Consider the following 21341-nt stretch of genomic DNA (forward strand, 5'->3'; position numbering starts at 1 on the left):
GAGGAAAAGTTTCATTTTGTCTATTATGGAAACATTTTGGAGCCAATTTTGTCCCTAGTGATGACTCTGTGATAGTAAACCTAATGACATCATTGTGGCTGATTAACAGAAGACTTTGGCCATTTTTTAAATTGTTTTTTAAATACTTGTTCTGTTCTCTCAGATGATCAGAGACTGGAAGGATAATTAGCAGAAAACATCTAAAGAAACTGGAAATCGAGATGTGTTTGAGACGGCTGTAACAGCATGGAAAACAACTTTTTTCTTCAGCCCTTTCTATTAAGGAGGGCAGCACAGTCCCATTAGCAGGTGGTTCCTAACTGGGAAGAGGGACAGGTAGCTTACTGGTAGGTGGAAGTAACCAAAATTAATTAATTCAGTCCTATTTTAATAACCTCTTTTGCCTTTTGGCTTCTTGCAATGTTTCCAGAAGAACTCCATGCATCTTCACGGCAGGATGGCTTATTTGAAATTGATCTGTATATCAGTCCTAAGCTTACATAATCAGAAGTAGCTTATCTTTGTGGTTAGTAATTTCTACCACTCAGTTTTGGGACTGCATCCCAGAAATGTTCATAACTGACTCTGCGTTACTCTTGCAGAGCCCCATCCTGCTGTGCTAGAAGTATTTACATCCCTATTATACAAGCACTGGAGGTATTAGAGAGCATAAAATCATGCTAATTTGAATTCTCCCTAATGGCTATACTTTAACAGTAAATTGCCATAAATCCCAACTGGATCTCTTTCTTCCCACTCATATTGTAACTCCTTTTGAGTTGACTGATAATTGAATCCTCTTCCCCTCCCCAGATTGCTAGTGGACAAATATACTGAGAAGGATGACTCAGAGTAACTTAGACAAGAAAATGTTCATTATGCAGAATGAAGACTGCCTCTCTTCTCCATTCAAGATTAATCACAGGTTCTCAGCCAGAATGCTTGGGAAAGAAACAGAAATGAACCAAAAAAAGGTTCAGGAACATTTCAGATAAATTAAAACTAGTACAAGCGAAGCATTCTTCTATTTAAAGTTGCGGGGTTAATTTTCCTGAAGAAGAGTATAGGTTTAAAGGAGAAAAATGATATGAAGGACTGTAAGAAACGTTGACTCTGCCTGTTAAAAGATGATCGAAATAATGATTCTTTGAGGTCCAGCCTTGTGTCCAACTACATCTGTAAGACTCCTCCCAAGTGCAGTAATAAAAAGAGATAGGATGGAATACAAGGGGGACCATCTGTAAACATGAAATTAACCAATGCATCACTATATTTTGCAAAATAAATTGGACTTCAAGCTTTGTAATCAGTGTTTTCTTAAGTGCTTTTCAGAGCTCTTTGATACCTAATTATGCAAGTTTAATACATATTTTAAGAATAACATTTAATGAAATATTTCTATAATTCATTTTTAAAGAAAAAAAGAATATATACTAGAAGCTACTGCGAATTCTTATCTCTTGACCAGCACAGAATAGGAATTTTGCTATTGCTATCTCAAAACTGTTATTAAGCATAACGGAAACACAATGTATCAATTTTTTTTTTTTTTTTTTTTTTTTTTTTTTTTTTTGCTGCAGACTTATTATTAATTCTGTTTTAAATTTTTAGTGAGAGGTGGAGAGTAAAGGAAAAACAACCATAAGACTTAAATATATTGGATGTGCTCTATGTCCACATAGGGCTTACATCTTTGCCAACGAGATCCTCTTGATTTTCCACAATCCCCCAGGGAGCTATACCAATAGTGCAGATCTTCCCACGAGATTTTGAGGCATGATCCTTCAGTGCATCTCCAACATGCCTAATGACTCCTGGAAAAGAAACAGCATAAAATACAGAATTCAAATTATGACTCTTTTGTTCCTTATAATCTGTATTCAGGATCAAATCCCTTTTAAGGAAACACCTATGCATATGCTTGCAACTAAGTAAAGCTATAAAGTATTTTCTTATTGATCACTGTTACAGTATTACTGAACTGGGTCCACAATACTGATACCTTTGCGAGTTTGGTAGCCCAATTTTTATAATCTACAAAATTATTAGATGAAGTCACAATAAAAAATTGCACAGCGCTAGAAATAAAAATGGAAATATTGACAGCTGACTGTAACTTGCTTTTTTGTACTTGTGTTCACAAACATACATGCACGCAAGCAGACACATGGTAACGTATGCCCTTCCCAAGCATAGCAAGAAACAAAAGAATGAAGTGGGAAAAAAAGTGTAGCTTGCATATAAATGTTCTCTTGTGTCTGAATAATGGATGGAAAAGCTGTGAAAGCATCATTACGCTCCTCTGTGGTAAGCTATTCTACCGTTCTTTCCAAACACTCAGTCACCTGAGATAGCTTCCAGTAGGGTATTGGAAAATCCCCTGGGGATCAGTGAGAAAACAGAAATTAGTACAGAGAGAATGACTGCTCTACAGCTTTCTTTCCTGTGTTTTTTGTTAATGCTGCTTGTGTAAAAGTTGCTCTAGAGCAGCTTTGTGAGCATCTTAATAGTATTCCTGTGCAAAGAACATGTGGGAATCAGACTGTGGCAGGCTAGCAAAAAAATTGCTCATACATGGATCATTCCTCCTCCCCCTTCAAAAGGTCATTTTGGAGATGTGTATCAATCACTATTTTTTGCAGTATGGCTGCCTGGAAGCCTGCCTGTGAATTTGCTATCAGTGTTACCTCTTACTCAGTTTCTCTGTTTATTTCCTGTTCAGATCCCACAAATTTCAAAATGACCACGCCTCCCGCCCTGGACCTGCTGTTAGCTGTGAATTAAACTATAAACCAACATCATAATGGATTCAGAGCAGAAAATCTGGCCAGACTGCAGAAACGTCTATTACTTAGGACAATCTTACAGGATGACATGAATATTCAAAACAACTTAAGTCATTAAACAGTCATGGTTATTGTCATGTGTGCTCCATCCTTTTTGCCTCACTGATTCACAGTCCTACAGCAGCATTTCAGAATTTCTCTGTTACATTTTTCCTTGAGAGAAACCTGATATATAAATATATTATCATCAGAATTGACTGTATGCAGAAATTCTCAATTTGTACAATTTCAGGCAGAGATAAAACACAGAATTGTGATCTATACAATTTTAAAACCTAGGCCTACAGTGCTCAGCTACTTTGCTCCACAATTTAATTAGCAGCAGTGAGATGTAACTGATAATGCAGAACTGCCTCTGGAGTTATATGGCTTTAAAATAACACACAAAGACTGTTATTTGAACTCCATTGCTTTGACTGTGCTCACATTTGACCGCAGGGAAAAAAAAACTTTTAACAGAAATTATGTTGGTTTGTTTGTATTGTCTAGGCATTCACAATTATGATGCTTCAGAAAATGATACAAAATGGTCTCGTATTTTCCAAAAGAAAATATTATATTCAGCCCTCATTCACAAAATTTCTGTAGTTTCATATATGGTGTTCCTGTGGTAAGCCACTTCAATGAGTCTCAAAGGTCTACAGTCTTCTAACTTTTTTACCAGAATTTTTAGCTATCTTTGCAAACTGTCGCCACAATAATGTCTGAGCAACTAACACAGTTGCTATAACCACAGTATATAGGTCAATGTTTAACTTAATTTTCTTAATTCTGATGGGGTGATCCCCAGAGTGATAGGGAATATTAAATATATATGCCTCTACCTATTCATCTATATAACACTCCAGAAGTTATGACTTTTCTTAATTATTAGTATTTCTGCTGTGAGAAAACTCTGTATTGTTTTAAATACAATGTGCTCTGGAAACTAAAAAACCCAGGACAAGCATTCATGTCCAAATATACAGAATTTCATCCACAGTGCACTAAAATTACTGTATGATAGAGTGATTACAATATTTTCCACAGGTAGTAAGAGGATATACTATGCTGGATTACTAAAATTGTAATTTGGTTAATGTAGAAAATGAGGATGACATAAGAAATTACATGTACATCTAGTGGCTCAAAACTTTATGCATTTATCTTGCACAGAACTCTCCATTTTCCCTTGACTCTCTCCTCCTTTCTGTCTCCTTCGGGAAGGCTGACAGACAAGCCACTGCTCGACCTTCTTCATCGGGGGAAACTCTGTTTCTCAGCTCATTCCTGGAATCCACGTGCAGCTTCCCAGCAGAGCTGGGCCAGCTGCTTTCCTGGGTCCTTAGAAGGCCATACTCATGTGGTATGTTACAGACGTTCCCAACTTTGCATACAAATGGCAATGTTATCTCAGTTGCTCCAAAGATAATACAAAAAAACTAGGTCAAGCTGTCTGCAAGAGAGGAGAAAGTGATTCTTATGCACAATGAAGTTTTTCCCTATAGTCACAAAAAAAAACCATTTTTTTTTCTCTTTTACACTTCAGATGATTCTTATAAGAGAAAACAAAAGGTCTTTTCTAGATGAAAATATTTCCTATTTTATGTAATAAGAGTTTTACTTCTTTAGGGCTCTGGTTACCAAGCCCTCTGTACGGCTAACTGCTGATCTTACAAAGTCCTCACTGACAATATACTAACCTTGCAGGAGGCTTTATTTTCAGCTCCTCAGTGTGATTTAGCAAAACTTTCGTTCTCTGGGAGATGCCACCCTGGTATGAATTTGGCATTTTCTTGTTTGCATGTAGTAAAACCAGCACTAATAAGATAAAACACCCAACAGCTTCTTAATCAGATCAGTTCTAAATATTTTCTGTCAAATCAAAGGAAATCTCTGAGATGTCACTGTGTTTTCCCTTCAATATTGCTGTTACCTGTGTTTACTCCTCCAGTGAATATCCACGCTCCAGTTGTCATAGCAGCCTTAATGAGGCCTTTTCCAAAGACTTGCTTGAGTTTTGGCTGAAGTTCAAAATTCTGAAGGCCCCCATGCACAGAGATGAGAAGTTTAGGGAGCTCAAGCTGCCACTCTTTGGTCATCAGGTGCAGAAGAAGGTCAGGCTTTGTGTCAAAAGACACACGAACATACTGAAAAAATAAGGGTGGCCATAAACAGAAAAAAAGATTGGTTATAGCCAGTGGTGTCTAATGCATATGGTCTATACCGAACAGATCACCCAAAAAAAGGGGGCAACTTTCACAAGAAAAAGCACTAATTAATTGCTAACTTGATGATTTTAGAAATAGCTCTTTGTGAAACAAGAAAACATGGAATGCTTGCAACTCACAGGCTGGACAATTTTCCTTTGTTAGGGAAATTAACCCATTAATCATTTCAACATGCTTATCCATGTTAAAAAAATAAGTATCTTTAAATTATGGATGTGGAAACTGAAGCAGAAACCTGAGTGATCTGCTAAAGATCACACAGGTATCCAGAGCCACAGCTATGCTTGAATTTTATCTCCCAGACCCTAAAGGAAAGCCACAATATTGCAATAATCGACATTCCCGTGTATCTGATTTTTAAATTAACAAAATCAAACAGTAAAAAGGTAGGATGTACTAGACGAGATTGGTTGCTTCAGCATACAGTACCTGAAACCAAGCAAGATTGCAAAACAGATACTTTTCAGATGAATGAACACAAAAGGGCTAGCTTAAGACTTAAAGACTCATTTGTACAAATTCATGAATTTGCGTAACAGGGGCAAGGAACCTAAAAGAACTCTGAAAAACCCTTACACGTACCCCAGTTCTTGGCTTTTCTGTGCTACCTCTGTGGCATTTTGTCCTGAGGGAGAGATGATGCCCATCTGTGTCTGCTCAAAGTGAACAGCTATCTTCAAAATTTCTATAGCAGCATTACATAGCACACATACCTGTTTCTTCCTGACCAGCCCCCCTCTCTGGGCGCTCCCCCTGCTCCTTCTGTGGCTGATGTGCGAGGAGTCCCACAAAGCCTGTGCCAAGGTTTGCAATTTTTTTCAATTCCAGTTGCACAGCAGAAAAAAAGTCAGGATCTTAAGATCAGGAAGGACTCCCTTAGTCAGACAAAGTAGGCTACAGCAAGCTGCCCACTTATCAAAATTCTGATTGAGCTAATGCCTACAGAGTTATTTTAGGGATCTTTCCCCTGGGAGACTATTAACACAACGGTCAGGTGTGTAACACAAGCACGCTTGCCATCAGCCAGAGGAACTTACCTTATTCTATCTTATGTGCTGTAATATTTTAGGTAATGTGCTATCCACACACATTAAATATATTTTTTCTCTTTTTAATATGCTTAATTAATATTTCTTGTCATAAGGTTGTTCTGTTGCTGAAAATCATATGATAGTTACATGGACTCCTCTCTAATTGAATACGAAACACTAAAGGACTTGAAGTTTTTCATCATAAATTCCTAATAGCCATGTTTCTCTGCAAAGATGGGTTGTCACATGATGAACAGCCATTCCCTACATTTCCAGAAGCAGAAGCACATCTAGCCAGACATTCATAGGAAAGCAAGCGGAGCACAGCCAGACTGAAAGATGAACAAGAACTTGTGAGCACAAATTCACTCCACTAAATCAATAAAGTTCCCTGCAGCTGCCATGCAAATTCTTAACAGCTAATAGACAAAGAACATGCAATATTCCTATTTAGCAAGACTGCAATGTACTCGATATATGTACTGTATTCTTAGTAGTAACCTATCCAATTACCTGGAAGTTGATAAAACCTCTGCATGGTACGAGATCCCACCAGCCAAAAGGTGAAGTACATAATTTTGATTAGGAATCAAGAGCCGTCAAAGTTTTAACACATAGGAGAGCTGCCAGGAGACTAAAGTTTACTCCCCTGGCTCTGCCCTTAGGGAGAGCTGAGGCTGCAAAGGCTCGTCCTCATTACGCTGCAGGCATCCACAGTGAGGCACGGGCTTTATTTCAGCGACTGAATCCGCCGCCAGGGAAAGGGTGGAAACTGCGTTGTGGTGCAGTCAGCACCTTACTGCGATGCTGACGAATGCAGACTGGCAGTTTAAAGATCAAAAATATGACTATATGAAATTAACTGATACGAGTAACAGCCACGTAGATGTGTTGAAAACAAAGGCCACCGAACCATCCAGATAACTGCCCTAACCTGGATCCTGCTTACTTCCATCCTGCCTCAGGCCGATGCTAAAGCGAAGGGACAAACAGAATCCGACGTATCTTAATTACCGAATCTACCTAGTGATTGTTTCACACCCCAGAAGGTGTCATTTCACTGTCCGTAACTTCTTAAGCCCACTCATTGATCAGCAGAAATCTCTTTCAATTCCTTATCCATCTAGACTGCTGAGTTCCAATAAAGATAAAGCTCTATGCTGAGCAGAAGAGTCAGAAGAATTATTTTCTTACATTTATTTGAAATGTAGACATCTTATCACAAATGCCTGCTTGTTTCTAGAATTCATTTTACTTCATAAGGAGGAAATTTAAGTAAAAAATAAATCTGAAGGTTTTTAATGTAATTTTAAATTTAAACCATCATAAATGACCTTTACTTTTTAGAAAGTTTTTTGAGAAGAAGGGTAATGGCATCTAAATGCTGATTTTTCTTCTCTGCAGAGACCTCAAATTTTCTGACTGTCAGATTCACTTTAACTCTTACAGAAGGCATTTTCAGTTTGGTATGCCTGAGATAATTCTTCTGCCATTACTTCACATGTCACCTAGTGAGTACAAGAAAATTATTTTGTCATCATTTCCTCAACATGCATTAAATTACGAATAAACACTTTAAAGGCCATTTTTGTCCCTATTAAAAATTTATGTCTTTCAATACTGTAGCAGAATATTTCGTCTTTTAAATTTCTGTTTAGAATCTTAATGAGTACCTCTGCTGTTCCTGATTTCTTTTACAATAGCTTCCTGAGCTACATTCAAAACTTAAATATAAACCTAAGCTAAATTCCTGCTCTGTTCCACTGAACTTCAAGGTCTGGGTTATCCATCTGTCAGCTTTAGAGTGATCATTCCTAATGGCAAACTATTTAGTTCCTCCTTTATGGGAGGGACCCATGAATAGGACGCAAGACCTCAGTTATTACATATCAGCAGAGAAGGTCAAAAATTGGAAGTAGTAGCACAGTTTTCAACCATAAAACCTACCAGCTGACATGACTGACTGTGGCACAACACAGTAGAAGGGCACATCAGTTCAAACCGCCGTATCTACCTTCTCCCTAACCTGCCCCAGAGGCTCTCAAGAAGGGTGCCATTTGATGCTACTACTATTTCAGTTGTTGAGCAGTTACCTAAGAAACGTATGTGCCTCTCACCAGTCAAACAGACAGATGTTTGCAGCTGGACCCTCTCCTCCTTTGCCTTAGGACAAAAATGGCAGTAAAAGTGCTGAAGTGTCTAAGTGGCAAAAATTCTGTGCTGTTACCATGGTGCCTGACTGCAGAAGAGATTCTGAGTGAATAAAATGGAAAGGCTTAGATAAAGATCTCTTTTGTTGTATTTCTTTAAAGAAAATATCTTCAGATAACGCTTTATGACCTGCAAGGCCGTCTCCCGTTGCTGCTGTGTTTTCTCTTTAGGGGCAGGGCAATACAGCTGACCATTTCACCCACCTAAAGTATGATTCCAGTGTTGCAGATTGCTCTTTAAGTTGAGACTGATCCCTTGAAGTGTGATCTTCACAGAAAATGGTCCTGGTCTAATTCTCTCTAAACTCAGCAGGAAAACTATCACTTAAACTGAAACCACACTGGTTCCTTACTAGTTAATAGTCTCTTTAATGTCTTAAGGAGATCTAAATTCTATTAAATAGTCAGTGGAAGGACCCTCATAGATTTAAATAGACCCTGGATGGATGCCTGTGTGCGCGACATCTCCTTTCTCTCCATGTAGCACATCATCTTTTAAATTTTGTAAATGTGCTTTGAATACTAATATACGAATAACATAACAAAAATAAAAGCCATTGCCTTTTTCATGGTTTATGTCAATTAAAGGATTATCTCTCCTTTTTCTTTCTTTAAAGCACTGAGGTCTTTTAAGATCATTTTTGAACAGTTTTGACAAAACTCCATACACTTTAAAAGCAAAAAATAAAAGATTTCCAAATATGCTTACTAAAATATAATGTATTCAGAATATCACAAGGTCTCCCTGCTGAAACTGTCTACATATTTTGGAATTCTGTTTAAGTTCTTTCATATCTCCGTGCACCAAAAGAACATTAAGCCTGTAACAGTGTAACAGACTTTGTCTTCTACAGTTGCAAACATATGCTAGCTTTTTGTTGTGCATATTAAATGTATAATTGGAAACATTTGATTAGGAGGAAGTTATTAAAAAAAAAAAAGAACAAATGTATCTAACTCACTAAATCTTTTCAAACAGCCATCCTCCATCTGACCTTGAGTAGCCTTGATCAAAGCAATTTCAGTTCAGTAAAGAGTAGTCATTAAGAAAAGTTTGATATGGAATCCAGATTTACCAACTAATTAAAGAATGTTGTATTTTTTTTTTTTTGTATGTTGAAAGGCAGATGTTAAATTCAAAAAATTGATTTAATTTGGTCACAAGTTCAGTGCAAAATGAAGCACAGCAAGATTCCCTTAACTTTTTCTCCAGTGATCAAAATCTCTGTATTCTGAAATGGTCCAGAATATTTCTCATAGCTGGAATGTAATCTGTCGCATTAGTTTAATAACTGCTCTTGGAATTAGGGTACTATTTTCCTGGTATAACGTTAGGCGTACTGATACATGTTATTTCTGAAACTACTCAGAGCCGGTTGATATACGCTGATTCCATTATATTAATTTTCTGGTCTTCTTTTAAATTCACTGACTTGATGCAAAAGCTGCTGAAAATGTTTAAGCTGAAAAACTCCAGATTTTTCTCTGCATTTAGCTGTTCCTTGCCTTTTTACAGTTGTCAGGACCCAAAGTATGCCACAAAAGCAAACCTAAATGTGAATGGCAAAACTATGAAATGTATTTTTAAACATCAATTGGATGAGCCATTTGTAAAGAAAATAGGGATTGATAACAATCAAAAAAGGGGGACATAATACTGTTACAGGATCATTTGTGGTTAGCAGACCAGAAGAAAGGCCTTTTTAGCAACTTTTCTCAATAAACAATGTTATCAAATCTCTGTTATTTGTTTTTGTATAATCTATTGTACTCTCAGTTATTCAAATTATTAATTTAAGTAGCTTAGTGTAGCCCTACTGAAAATGCTTTTGCAGCTCTATGGTATTAGCAAAATTAATGCTGCTTGTGAATTTTTGTTCAGTGACTGGGGAATTAAAATCAGTGACACAGCCACTTTTACTGGCAATATGTAAGCTTATGTGGTCTTGTTTTGCTGTTTTGTTCCAAACCCATGTTTGCTGTTAAATTTTGGAGTAATTTTTGTTTTCACAAAAAGATAATATGACATTGTTAATTGTCTGGTGGAAACTGATAGTGTACTATATCACTGCATTTGTGGCTTGCAAATATACATGCAAAGTATATAAATACTTACCATCAAATTCTTTTTTTCTTTTTTTTAATTTCGCTGGAGAAAATCATTATCTGTTAGTCTTACATCCATTAATCTGTTCCCAGAATTAACTACAGGTGCTAGTTTCCCCAGTGTAAATCTGAGGTTATAGTTGTTAGATTAATAAATCTCATCACATGCTTCATAGCTTTTTAAACCAGAAAAATTTACTAGGTTTGCTGTTAGCACAGATGATGCTACTCACTTCTATATTCACCCTGCTTCATGTATGGGCATCCATTCCGGGAAATAAAGTAAGGAACAGGTGGTAAATTTTATTCCAAATGCTTCCCCTGAGGCTTTATTTAATCTTGCTCAGCTTACTACTCTTCCTGTTTTATAGCATTACTCTTCTATGCAATAGGCATAATATTAACATACCAATTGATTACCAACAAAACTCAGGCTGTATGCTTCACTGATAACTGATATCCAGTAGTTTGCACTTAGTTATTTTCTAAGTAGGCTATCTCAGAAAAGAAAAAATGTTCATGTATCATGTTTTCTATTTTCTCTCTCTCTCTGTGCATTGATGTTTGAGCTTCTTTGCTTTTGGGCTTGAAAATTTAATATCTAAGTATTGCCCGAACATGAACATTTCCATTGATTATTATACATTTGTTCCTTCCTCCAAGTCTTATTTCTCAAGGCAATAAAATGTTCTTTTTTCCACTCCTCTATTGGCAAAACTGGTTGGTTGTTCTGACTGAGAAATCAGTCAGTTCTTAGATTTTTCAGAAAGCCTTTGATTTTCTAACTTTAATTGTTTATTTTGGGAAATACTTTGTAACCAGTAAATTCAGAGCTGGGAGTTTCATTTTTTCTATTAATAGAAGTGCAACAACTACTCAGCTAACTATTCGACTAAAATAATGCTTGGGACTGGAAATGTGACCAAAAGGACAGTTTCATTTTGTTTTCAGTGACAAACACCATAGCATTACAAAATTCTTTAGAATTTTCTTTTTTTTTCTTTTTTCTTCTTTTTTTTTTTTTTTTTTTAAAAAGCACCATTGCTTTTTTGCAGTCTCCTCACTTGTGTTTTGATTATATGCAAGATGGTTATCTTATTGGTAATAAGTAGACAGGAAACTCACTCAGAGATTTTTGGTGAATTTCTTGACTTGAAGCAGTTTTTCCATTAGTGGGATTATTGAATTTCTGGAGGTTTTATATATATTTTTAAATTATACAGAATTTTGTTGTTCCCTATGATGTTTAATGCTATGAATAGATGGCAAATGCAACTATTCCTCCTGTTTTCCAGTACTGTCAGAAGAAATCCAGTTTTTCCATCAATGAATGTTTTGTCTGCCTTTGTGCCAGACTTTCTAATTGTCCTTTAGGTCTCTGGGGTTTTTAATATCTTTCTGTCTTCTCTAAACTCTTCATGGATTTTTTTATTGGAAATCCTGACTGAGCTTTCTGACAAGATCTTTCCTTCCTTCATGTTGAATTCCAATTTTACCTTCAAAGTTTCACTCCAGGTATGTTCCATGGAGCACACAACATACACTTTGGAGCATCTTCTGTTCTCTTATGGCACTATTTGCAGGACACCAGAATTTAAACAGAAAAAAAAACATAAATCCTTCAGCTTAGTTAATATCAATATTTTCCCTAACACTTCATCATTTTTGGCTGCCCTAGACTACTTCTACCTTGTCAGGATAGGCATCACTCAAAAAACTCTAGCAATGGTACATAAAAATGGATATAACTCAAGGTGGAGAATAGCATGATGGTTACGATATCTCTATATATTCCGAGTTTTACTTAGATTTCATGAAAAGTATTCTGTTCTTTTCCCACTCCTTGTGGGACACCATGAGAAAGGTTTGTTATGTTTCTGTGTCAAGGGAGGTCTTGATTCATTTACACTAAACAAATCCTATTTACTGAACCAGATTCTCTAGTAGATCAATGAGTTGATCTGCTTTGTGGATTTTTAGGTGATCAATCATCAGCTGAACATAAGCTGTTTATGACAAGAGAGACAACCTCACCTTCTATCTTGCTTCTTGAGGTAACAGCATTTTCTATTCTATCAGCTGCATCCATTGCTCTGGGTGAACAAAACCACACATCCAAACAATTTTTCCATCTCCCTAATCCTCAAAGCCAAGGAAGGAACATGTATGGTTTTTGCTACCATTGTACCTGAGTGCTTCATCATCATGTCATCTTCTCTAATCTATCTAGGATCATGACAGCTCCGAGAGCCCTACTAGGAAGAATTGAGGCAAAGAAGACACCACTAGGCTGCTGGGCAGGATACTCCACAGAGCATCCTGGGGTTCAGCCTCTGCTCTCACAGCTGCCAAAATCAGTATTTTAGCCACTATCTGCTTTGGACATAATCATATTTCTTTCCCAAAGCCCAGGCACTGCAGTTTAGATATGGCTAGAAACATTCTTTTTCATGACCATCTAATGCCATGCGGAAATACATGCTTGGGTTAGCATGGGCACTGGAAATGTATCACCTTAGTGGAGCAGTCTGCTCAGATTACTGTAGTTTGGCATCATTTGATAGCAGTGTATCATAACTAAGCAACTTTCCCAAGGAAATCTGTGACAGAACATGGAATTCCCAATTCCTTGCTTGGTGACTTACCACTGGGCCTCTCACTTCATTGAAAGGCCAACACGGAAACCTAACTGATCTATCCTCCAATCTATGGCTGGAGACATACAAAAGAAATCTGATGCAAAAATTTCAAAATTTTCAGCCTCGCAGTGACACACCAGACAATGGAAAACGACAATATAATTCTAAAATTATTCCCCAAAAGAGAGGTGGCTGGTCAGTGGAAGACAATCAAGGTAATGACACATTAGCATGTTTTCATAAAAATTGATTTTTTCATGTTCTGTAGATTTTATGGTTCATTCTGTTCACTGATTCTTTGGCACAAGATACATAAAAGCATATAATATGGTCTTATGCTAAACAAAGCTTCAGAATGAAATTTAGAAAGCTGTTTTGAATTTTTGAATGCTTTTTTTGAGTTAGAAGTGTTATTTATCTAAGAGAAAAATGTGGTTACCATGGCTTTATTGGAGTGCCCTCCTCCTTGGAACTCAATGGTTCCAAAAGCATCTGTGGGGCTGAGCTGCGTGTGCTTGCTGATGGACCACTTCTCCGACTGGATGTCATTTCGAGTAAGCCTACTTTCGTTTTTCTCATTCTGAATAATGGAGATACTTGGAGTCAGTCCAACATGTTGGCCTATTAGACGCCCACAGCAACACCTATGATATTAAACAGACAAAATACCTGAGTAACTTGGACGCATTCGCTTAACAGGGGAAAATGTTATATTTAACAGATTAAAGATCTTCATAAATAAATAAATAAAAATTAACCCCAAACCATTCTAACTGTGATAACTGCTCTTGTGCTACCACTTCTCTTTCAACTCACATATCCACTCTTCCACTATGTAAAGCCTGTATTTGTGGAAGTGAAAAAATATCGGTATTACCATTTCTTCCTCTGATCTTACTTTCTTAGGACTACCTTATTTTTCAGGAAAATCATGCTTTCTTCTAAATATACACAAAATGAAAGCAAACAACATTTTATAATCTCCTCAGATGGCAATAGGCCAAATAATCAGCCTTTGCATGGACTACTACATATTTTAAATGGTAGCTTACTGCAATTATCTCCTTTCGAGAATATTTTGTATTATGGATCCAATTTAAAGAAATATTCAAGGAACCAAATATTTCACTAGGAAGATGAGGAAAATAAATATAAAATTTGATCCATCTTTGATTTCTATATTTTGATGATGTACATTTTGGAATATAAAGAAATAGGACATTGCCTCATAGGAACCCATTCTCCAAATGTAATTCAACCACTTTTCTGATTAAACATGGCTTTACAAATGACTTATATGCATATAAATATGCACACACACACACATATGAAAACATCTTGTAATTGACTTTAATTTTCCATGTAAGTAGTATACAATTACCTATGGGGGTCTTTGGTGCTGGGTATGATATGAACACATTCTCTCTTGTAAAATGCTCTTTCTATCCATGATTTCTGTGCCTAAAAGAGAGAGAGGAAATGCCATAAGTTCTTTTTGGTTGTTAAACACTACTTAGAGTACATCCAAAGAGAAACTTCACACATAAGAGAAAATTTCACTGATAGTGCAGATATGCCATTGAATATGCTGCACCAAATAAACATTTTCTGTTATTCTGTAGGTTTGGTTCCCTTCTAGAGCTAAGCACACAACATGAGCTCTTAACATTTCTTTCATATTCACTAGCCAGATGACTTTGATGCTGTCATGTACATTCTCATAACAGGAACTGCTGGAGAATATCAGAGCTTTCTGCAAGGTAGAGAAAAACAGAGTATATTATTAAAAATGGTTGTATCACTAAAATGGAAAGGAGTTTTTAAAAGTACAAAGTAAAATCAATCTCAGAAGCTAGAAAAAATCCCCAAATAAAATTGATTCCACTCTAACTTTTTGCATAGGCACTGAGAGTGCTATTCAGCTTGTGGCCTGAAAATCCAGTTTATTATGTGGACATCTTCAAGAAAAAAGAAAAAAAGAAGGATGATCTATTGGACAAAAAAAGGGCAAAAAAAAAAAAAAAATCTTTGAAATATTAAGATTCAGGTGATGAGCTGGTGTAAACTGTAAAACTGACTGAGCTCAATGAAGCTATGCAAATTTGTACCCGCCAAGATATAACCCCAGATATTCTCAGGAAATCAAGTAATTTCCTTCAGTATCTTATTAATTTCCAGATACAAAAGAGTTCTGAAGTTTATGTAACTGTCTGAACAATTCTCACTCAACACAGTATGAATCCAGTCAAATAGTCTAAATGATTCCTCCAGATAGAACTCAATTGTTTCATTAAGTAAGAAGCTGAGCTGAAATTTTCCTTTAAAGAGTCATTACAGACAGAAATATTTTATAAAATATATGTAAAGAATAAAAGTTTATTTAGTTACACAATATAAACAAATACAAATTATGAATTCTGAAAAAGTTATCAGGCACTTAAGTAACATGAAATGAGCTTTAGATAATTTAAGTGAAATTTTATCAACTTGCATTTATAGAAGGAGAAAACATGAAATTCCATAAATTTACCGTAAATGGTAATAAAAAAGAATTCTATAATGACACCATAAATTTACCTAAAAATATCTATATGATAACTATTGTCTACTGGTACATTTTTGCAAACTAAATCCATATCCTCTTTTGATGACTAAGACCTGTATTTCTGGGACTTCTGGAAAACACTGAATTGCACGCATTTCTTGGAGTCAATGAATGTCACAAGGATAGACTGTAAAGTTCTGTAATAAGAATTTCAACTACATCCATTAGTTATTACTTATCCTACTTAAAAAGTTGTTCTTCTTCAGAGAATCCAGTTCCTTAATGGAAATAATGGTCACTCTCGTTACATAACAATATTTAAATCTTTGCTCTATGTGTATTTTTATTTGAAAAGTCTGCTTATTTTATATTCTATAGGAATGGCAGACACCTTCACATGTCTCATGCTGTCAGGTATAACAATGTTTTAAAAACATGAAATGGAAACACATTTGACTGTTCTTACTTAATGTAACAAACAGAAAGTTAATACAGAGCCTGGGAAAAGCTGTGTTTCATGTTTAAACAAAGGAAGGTTAAACAGAAATTCTGAAAGACTCCTTAGAAGTGATTTCCTTAAAATTCTCAGCTGTTATAACTTCTGAATACTTACAAGGCTATGATACTGGCTATAATAAAGTTGTAAATTATACATCCAAATCAACTTGGAAGTCATATGCAGCACTGAGTAATTCCTGAATTTAGTAGTCTTTTCAAACAAAGGATTTTAAGATTAACTTTTGACACTTCTCAAGGCTTTCACAGTGAACTTTATGAACTTAATTTGACCCTATTTCACAAAACTTGAAGATAAACTATGTGAGAAAATTAAATTTCTTTTTCCCAGAGTGCAATATAGAAAGAAAGCAAGTTTCAATTATTATTCAGATATTCCAGTAATATCATTTAAAATCATGTATTTTACTGTATAGAATACACAAACTTGAGAATTTCCTCTAATTCAAGATCCAAGAGTACACATGCTTTCTGTATTGTCTTAAGAAGAGATACAGTGATAGAAGCTGTAGATTTAGGAATCACTTTTGTTGCATGGATACATTAATGTTTTGCCAAGTAAGGAATGTTGTCAGGGTAATGTCAGTTTTATCTTCTTGCTTGTTTGTTTTAACACTAACTAGCTGCCTGCAATATTCTTTATCTTCTCTAGAAATAAAAAAAGCTTTTACAGGTCATCAGCTTCCAGTACAGAACTTCCACAACATTTCACTCATGCTGCTGAGAGTCCTTTAAAAAATGCTTTATCACATTTCATACATTTCATGTAAATTTCCCCAAAAGATTTACCCTGGGAAACTTACTGACTACATAGGCCTGAGGTATCTTTTCTAAACATGTCCGCTAATTCAATTTCTCAGAGCTACAAAATCCCATACAAAAAGGTAAAGTAACAGGTACTTTGCTCAGAACTTTTTTCTTTGGGCACCCAAGCAGGCTTATCAGAAATATGGACAAGAAACTGTCATTTAAAATCTGCTTTCTTGCTCTTTTTCTTGTAACTTCAATTCAGATATTGAATGTAGAATAACAACCCAGTAATGTTAAATATAGTAACAATTTGCATTTGAATTTTCATCACACTGCATCACATGTAAAACTGCAAACTAAAAATTTGATTTAAAAAGTCCTTTATTCACATCAAGAAAAAAAGGTTCTAGGTTTTGGATCTCGAACAATATACTGCCCTACTTGCCACAGTCATAATGCTAAAATACATGGTTTACTCATTTCATAAATCTTTGTCTTTCCAAACAAAAAAGAAAGCATCCAGTTATACTGCCCCATGCCCGGATCTTTCTGAGACAAAATCACTTGCAATGAAATACAAAATTGAGCAGTACAATGTTACTTGCATTACACTAGAACCTACATAGTAGAATCAGGACCACTTGAGGAAATTACCACGTTAGCAACAAAATTACGCTAGATACAAAGAGCCTGCACGCAGCGCGGAGGAACAGAGCAGCAAAGCTCTTAGCAAAGCAGATTCGGGAAGGGTCACGCGAGAAGCACATCCTCGCTTTCGGTCGCTTCACAGACGCTCGCTCAACGTTAATCCACAAATTTCGCCCCAAGCGCGGCGACCCCGAGCGCAGCGCCGCGCCGCGCCTGCCCCGGGCTCGGCTCGCCCCGCTCCGCCCCGGGCTCGCCCCGCTCGCCGCTCCCCGGACCCGCGCAGCCCCTCGTTACCTGAGCGCCACACTCGGGTGCGGGACCGTCCCGGGGGCCATCTGCGCTGTCCCGGGGCCGGCGGCTGCGGCGGCGGCTAATAACAGCGCTGCGCCCGCCCCCGTGGCGGCGGGGCGGCGGGGCTCGCGGCGCTCCGCGGCTCGGTGCGCGCTCCCGCCGCAGCGCTGCGCGGTTCCAACACCTAATCCGGCGGCAGCAGGAAAACAAATCCCCGGGGAGCTTGGGTCTAACTGGCACAAGCTCGGCAAAAATTTTTGTTGTTTTTGTTGTCCCCCCCCCCCTTTTTTCCCCTCCCACTCTGCCCCACGCTGCTGCAGAAAGCAAGGTTGTGAAAGTGTGGTAAGGTGCTCTGAGTCCTTAAAGTTCAGCCCAGGAAAGCAAATCCTTCAGAAGAAACAGTGTACTAAACTGGAAAGAACCTGAATACACAGGAGACACTGTTAATCTCTAAAGAATGAAACCAGTGTATTTATTGGGTAACTATAAGGAATCCATACACAGCTGAAATACACGTTGGTTAATCAGCGATGGCATTTATCCAAAGTCATCCGGATTTGTGGATGTTCCTCACCAAGTTGCTATATTGTAACGAATGTATCTTTTCAGAAAGTTACAAGCTCAAATCTTTTGTCTTTCAAAGACAAGCAACTGTATTATTTTCAGCTTTATTAAAAGTAATTCCAAATTTAACCTGCATGCTTACACATTCGGGGATTCATTCTGTACTGTAAGTACTTGATATTGGCACTGAAGGACAACCTTTTCATGAAAAAAGCATTTAGATTTCTGTTAACACAAACTGATGGTGTGTTTTGAATCACAGACTTTTTTCTAGCTTTAGCAAAAACCTGATTATTTTCCCTCTTTTTTCCTCGCTCAAGTTTGAACGAGCTCCACTCTCCTATACCTTCCTTTTCAATTTCAATAAGGCTGCCTTCTAGCCCACAGAAATCTTTCTATCCATCTGTGGAACTGATGGATACCCAGTACAAAACTATTCTGCATGTGTATTGGCACTGATGGGACCAGGATGAGTTGGACTGAGCATGTGTGTCAACCTACAAAGTTCTTACACCATCACTGGTGTTGAGAAGTTTCTGCAAGGCTGACTAACCCATGAGAATTCTTTTCTCTCTCATTGCCATGAGTTTTCTGTGTACAAAAAAGTGTATATATACATACATACATACACATATGTTATATGTATCTGCATATATATTTCTCTGCTACACAGTTTTGAGCAGCAGAAACAGAGTGTCAGCCTTGGGAGATCTCTTTAGGACAGGATTGGACTGGCAATGGTCTGTGGAGGATGGTGAAGAAGATCAGCTGCAGTGTGAAGAAGACATCTACTAAACTGAGCTCAGTGGTTTAAAGAATATGACTTGGGAGTCAGTAGGAAAAGACTGCTTGCATTTTAACTCAAGAGCATTTGATTTGGTTGAGAGGTTGAAAAAGAGGGAGAGGATTTCAGCTGATTTGGATAACTAAGCAAAAATCCAAACCTAAATTTGAAATGAAATTTCAGTACTGAACTTTGCAAGATCCTGTAGATCTTTCCTGCATTCAGATTTTAGCTTGAAAAGTAACCTGGGGCAGAAGTCAGTGACTCTGCGGAGGATGTTTTATGGTAGAGGCTAAAGGAAAGCCTGAGTAAGTCCCTGCCACAGAGAACAACTCTGTTCATGGTAGTTCATGTAAAGATGCTTTACGTTATGATGCTGGCAATGAACTACCAAGACCACTGATCTTTTTTCTATATTTTGGGCAACAGTAAAGAAACAGTCAATAAACAGACTCAGCTATTTTTTCTCTACTGTGTAAAATGCAGGATAGAGCTAGTGCTTTTAAAGAAGTGGGTGCTGCACATTCAGGCCAACAAACGTATACACTATTAACTTTCTCAGGCCAGTTCATTTAAAATGAAATGAATTCTGAAACAATAGATAGCAATGGGCTAACCCAGTACTGACTCCTTATGCAAGAGGAGAGTGATTATAAAAAATAAATCAGGAGCAGAATTTTTTCAGGAAAATGTGTTTTGGCAGATTCTAACATGTTTGGCAGCTGAAATGCTTAACTGCTGTCCTATGAATTGAAGTTATTTTTAAAAAGGAACCAAAAATGACAGTATTAGAAACATACTCAGTTTCAGCAGTGGGGCAGAATGGGAGCCAGTTCTAACCTCCTGCTTGTTAATGACCCATAAGCAATGGGGTTATGAGGCAGGTTTCATTATGGCAAGAGAAGTGTTGATAAAAGCTTTTTGCTACTTTGCAGTGGGACAGGGTTGCTGGAAAGGTGACGGAGTACTATTGAAGCAAATTACAGATAGGATTTGCAGGAGCATCTGGTGACTGAAGCGCATCAGTGCTATTGTAAGCAGATGTGATCAGTGTTTCTTAATCACATGGGCTTGGGCACTTTTGGAAATCCCACTGCCTCTGAGTGGGATGAACACTACAGCTACATGAAGTGCGAACTTCTACAGCTACATGAGTACAAGGGATGGCAGTGCTTCAATATAACCTAATTCCAAGTTGTACTTGAGCCAAATTTCTCCCCTTTGTTTTAGTGTTACCCAATTATATAAGCAGCAATATAAGCATTACGAGCAGTTTTATGCCTTTCTTGAAGCATTAGGAATTGGCCTCTCTGGACATTAAGCTACATGGATCATTAGATTGTCCCTAAATGTTTCAATTTCTATGAGACTTTTATTACTGGTGATATCTTAGAGGTTGGCTGTCAGGACTTTATCCACGATAGCTATATTTCTGTGCTCTTTATTCTTCTAACTGTTTTCCCAAACACTTTATCATCAGAGTTGTTCCAAGAACAATGTTCGATTGTCTGAAGATCAAGCTGTGTTCAGTACGCAGTAGGTGGGCGCAGAATGCAGTCATTTAAAACTACAGTACTTTACAGAATCTATCTGTTATCACTGTTTACCAGCTGTAACTTTTATATTGCACTTGGAAGAAATGGAGTAATTTGAAAATAATCAGGAACTTTTCAATCAATAGTTTAGAATATTAAACGATATTATATCTGACATTGTTCTTATCAGAAGGAAATGGAAAAGAAAATTTTACATCTTCTGTTTTCTTCTCATGGGTAGTGGTACACAGGAGGAAGAATTTAGCCTACTGACTTCATTTATGATGTTTAGCTTTGAAGCACTTATGATTTCCTGAAATTTGTGATGATGTTAAAGTTATTTGAATAGGTAAAACCAGAACAGCCCTACTGAGTCAGATGAAGGTTTCATCTAGCTCAGCGTCCTGTCTCTAAAAGTATCATAAATTAAAGAAAAGTAAGAACATGGCAAATGTTTATATTACTTTCTTCTAACACTCTTATGAACCAACAACCATTTTCTGATCAGGGACTTCCTGGAGTGCACATAGTTTCTATATATTCTATAACGCTCCACGGACTTCCCTTCCATGCAGTAGCCTATTGATTTCATGCAAACTTTTGGCATCCTTTGTTCTGAACCTGGCTCCCAGTATTTCCATGTTCCATTTCCATGCTCTTGTACCC

General features: G+C 37.1%; 1 protein-coding gene across 1 annotated transcript in view; it reads right to left on the minus strand.

Annotated features, from left to right (window-relative positions):
- Positions 1-21341, minus strand: part of TRPM3 (transient receptor potential cation channel subfamily M member 3) — a 266636-nt gene that overhangs the window by 121155 nt on the left and 124140 nt on the right. The window contains exons 3-6 of the mRNA XM_062600481.1: positions 14424-14503; positions 13482-13686; positions 4762-4975; positions 1690-1814 (exon numbers count right to left, since the gene is read on the minus strand). Coding sequence (XP_062456465.1) covers positions 1690-1814; positions 4762-4975; positions 13482-13686; positions 14424-14503 — 624 coding nt within the window. The remainder of the gene's footprint in view (positions 1-1689; positions 1815-4761; positions 4976-13481; positions 13687-14423; positions 14504-21341) is intronic.

Source organism: Rhea pennata, chromosome Z, assembly GCF_028389875.1.
Source record: "Rhea pennata isolate bPtePen1 chromosome Z, bPtePen1.pri, whole genome shotgun sequence".
Taxonomy (NCBI): Eukaryota; Metazoa; Chordata; class Aves; order Rheiformes; family Rheidae; genus Rhea; species Rhea pennata.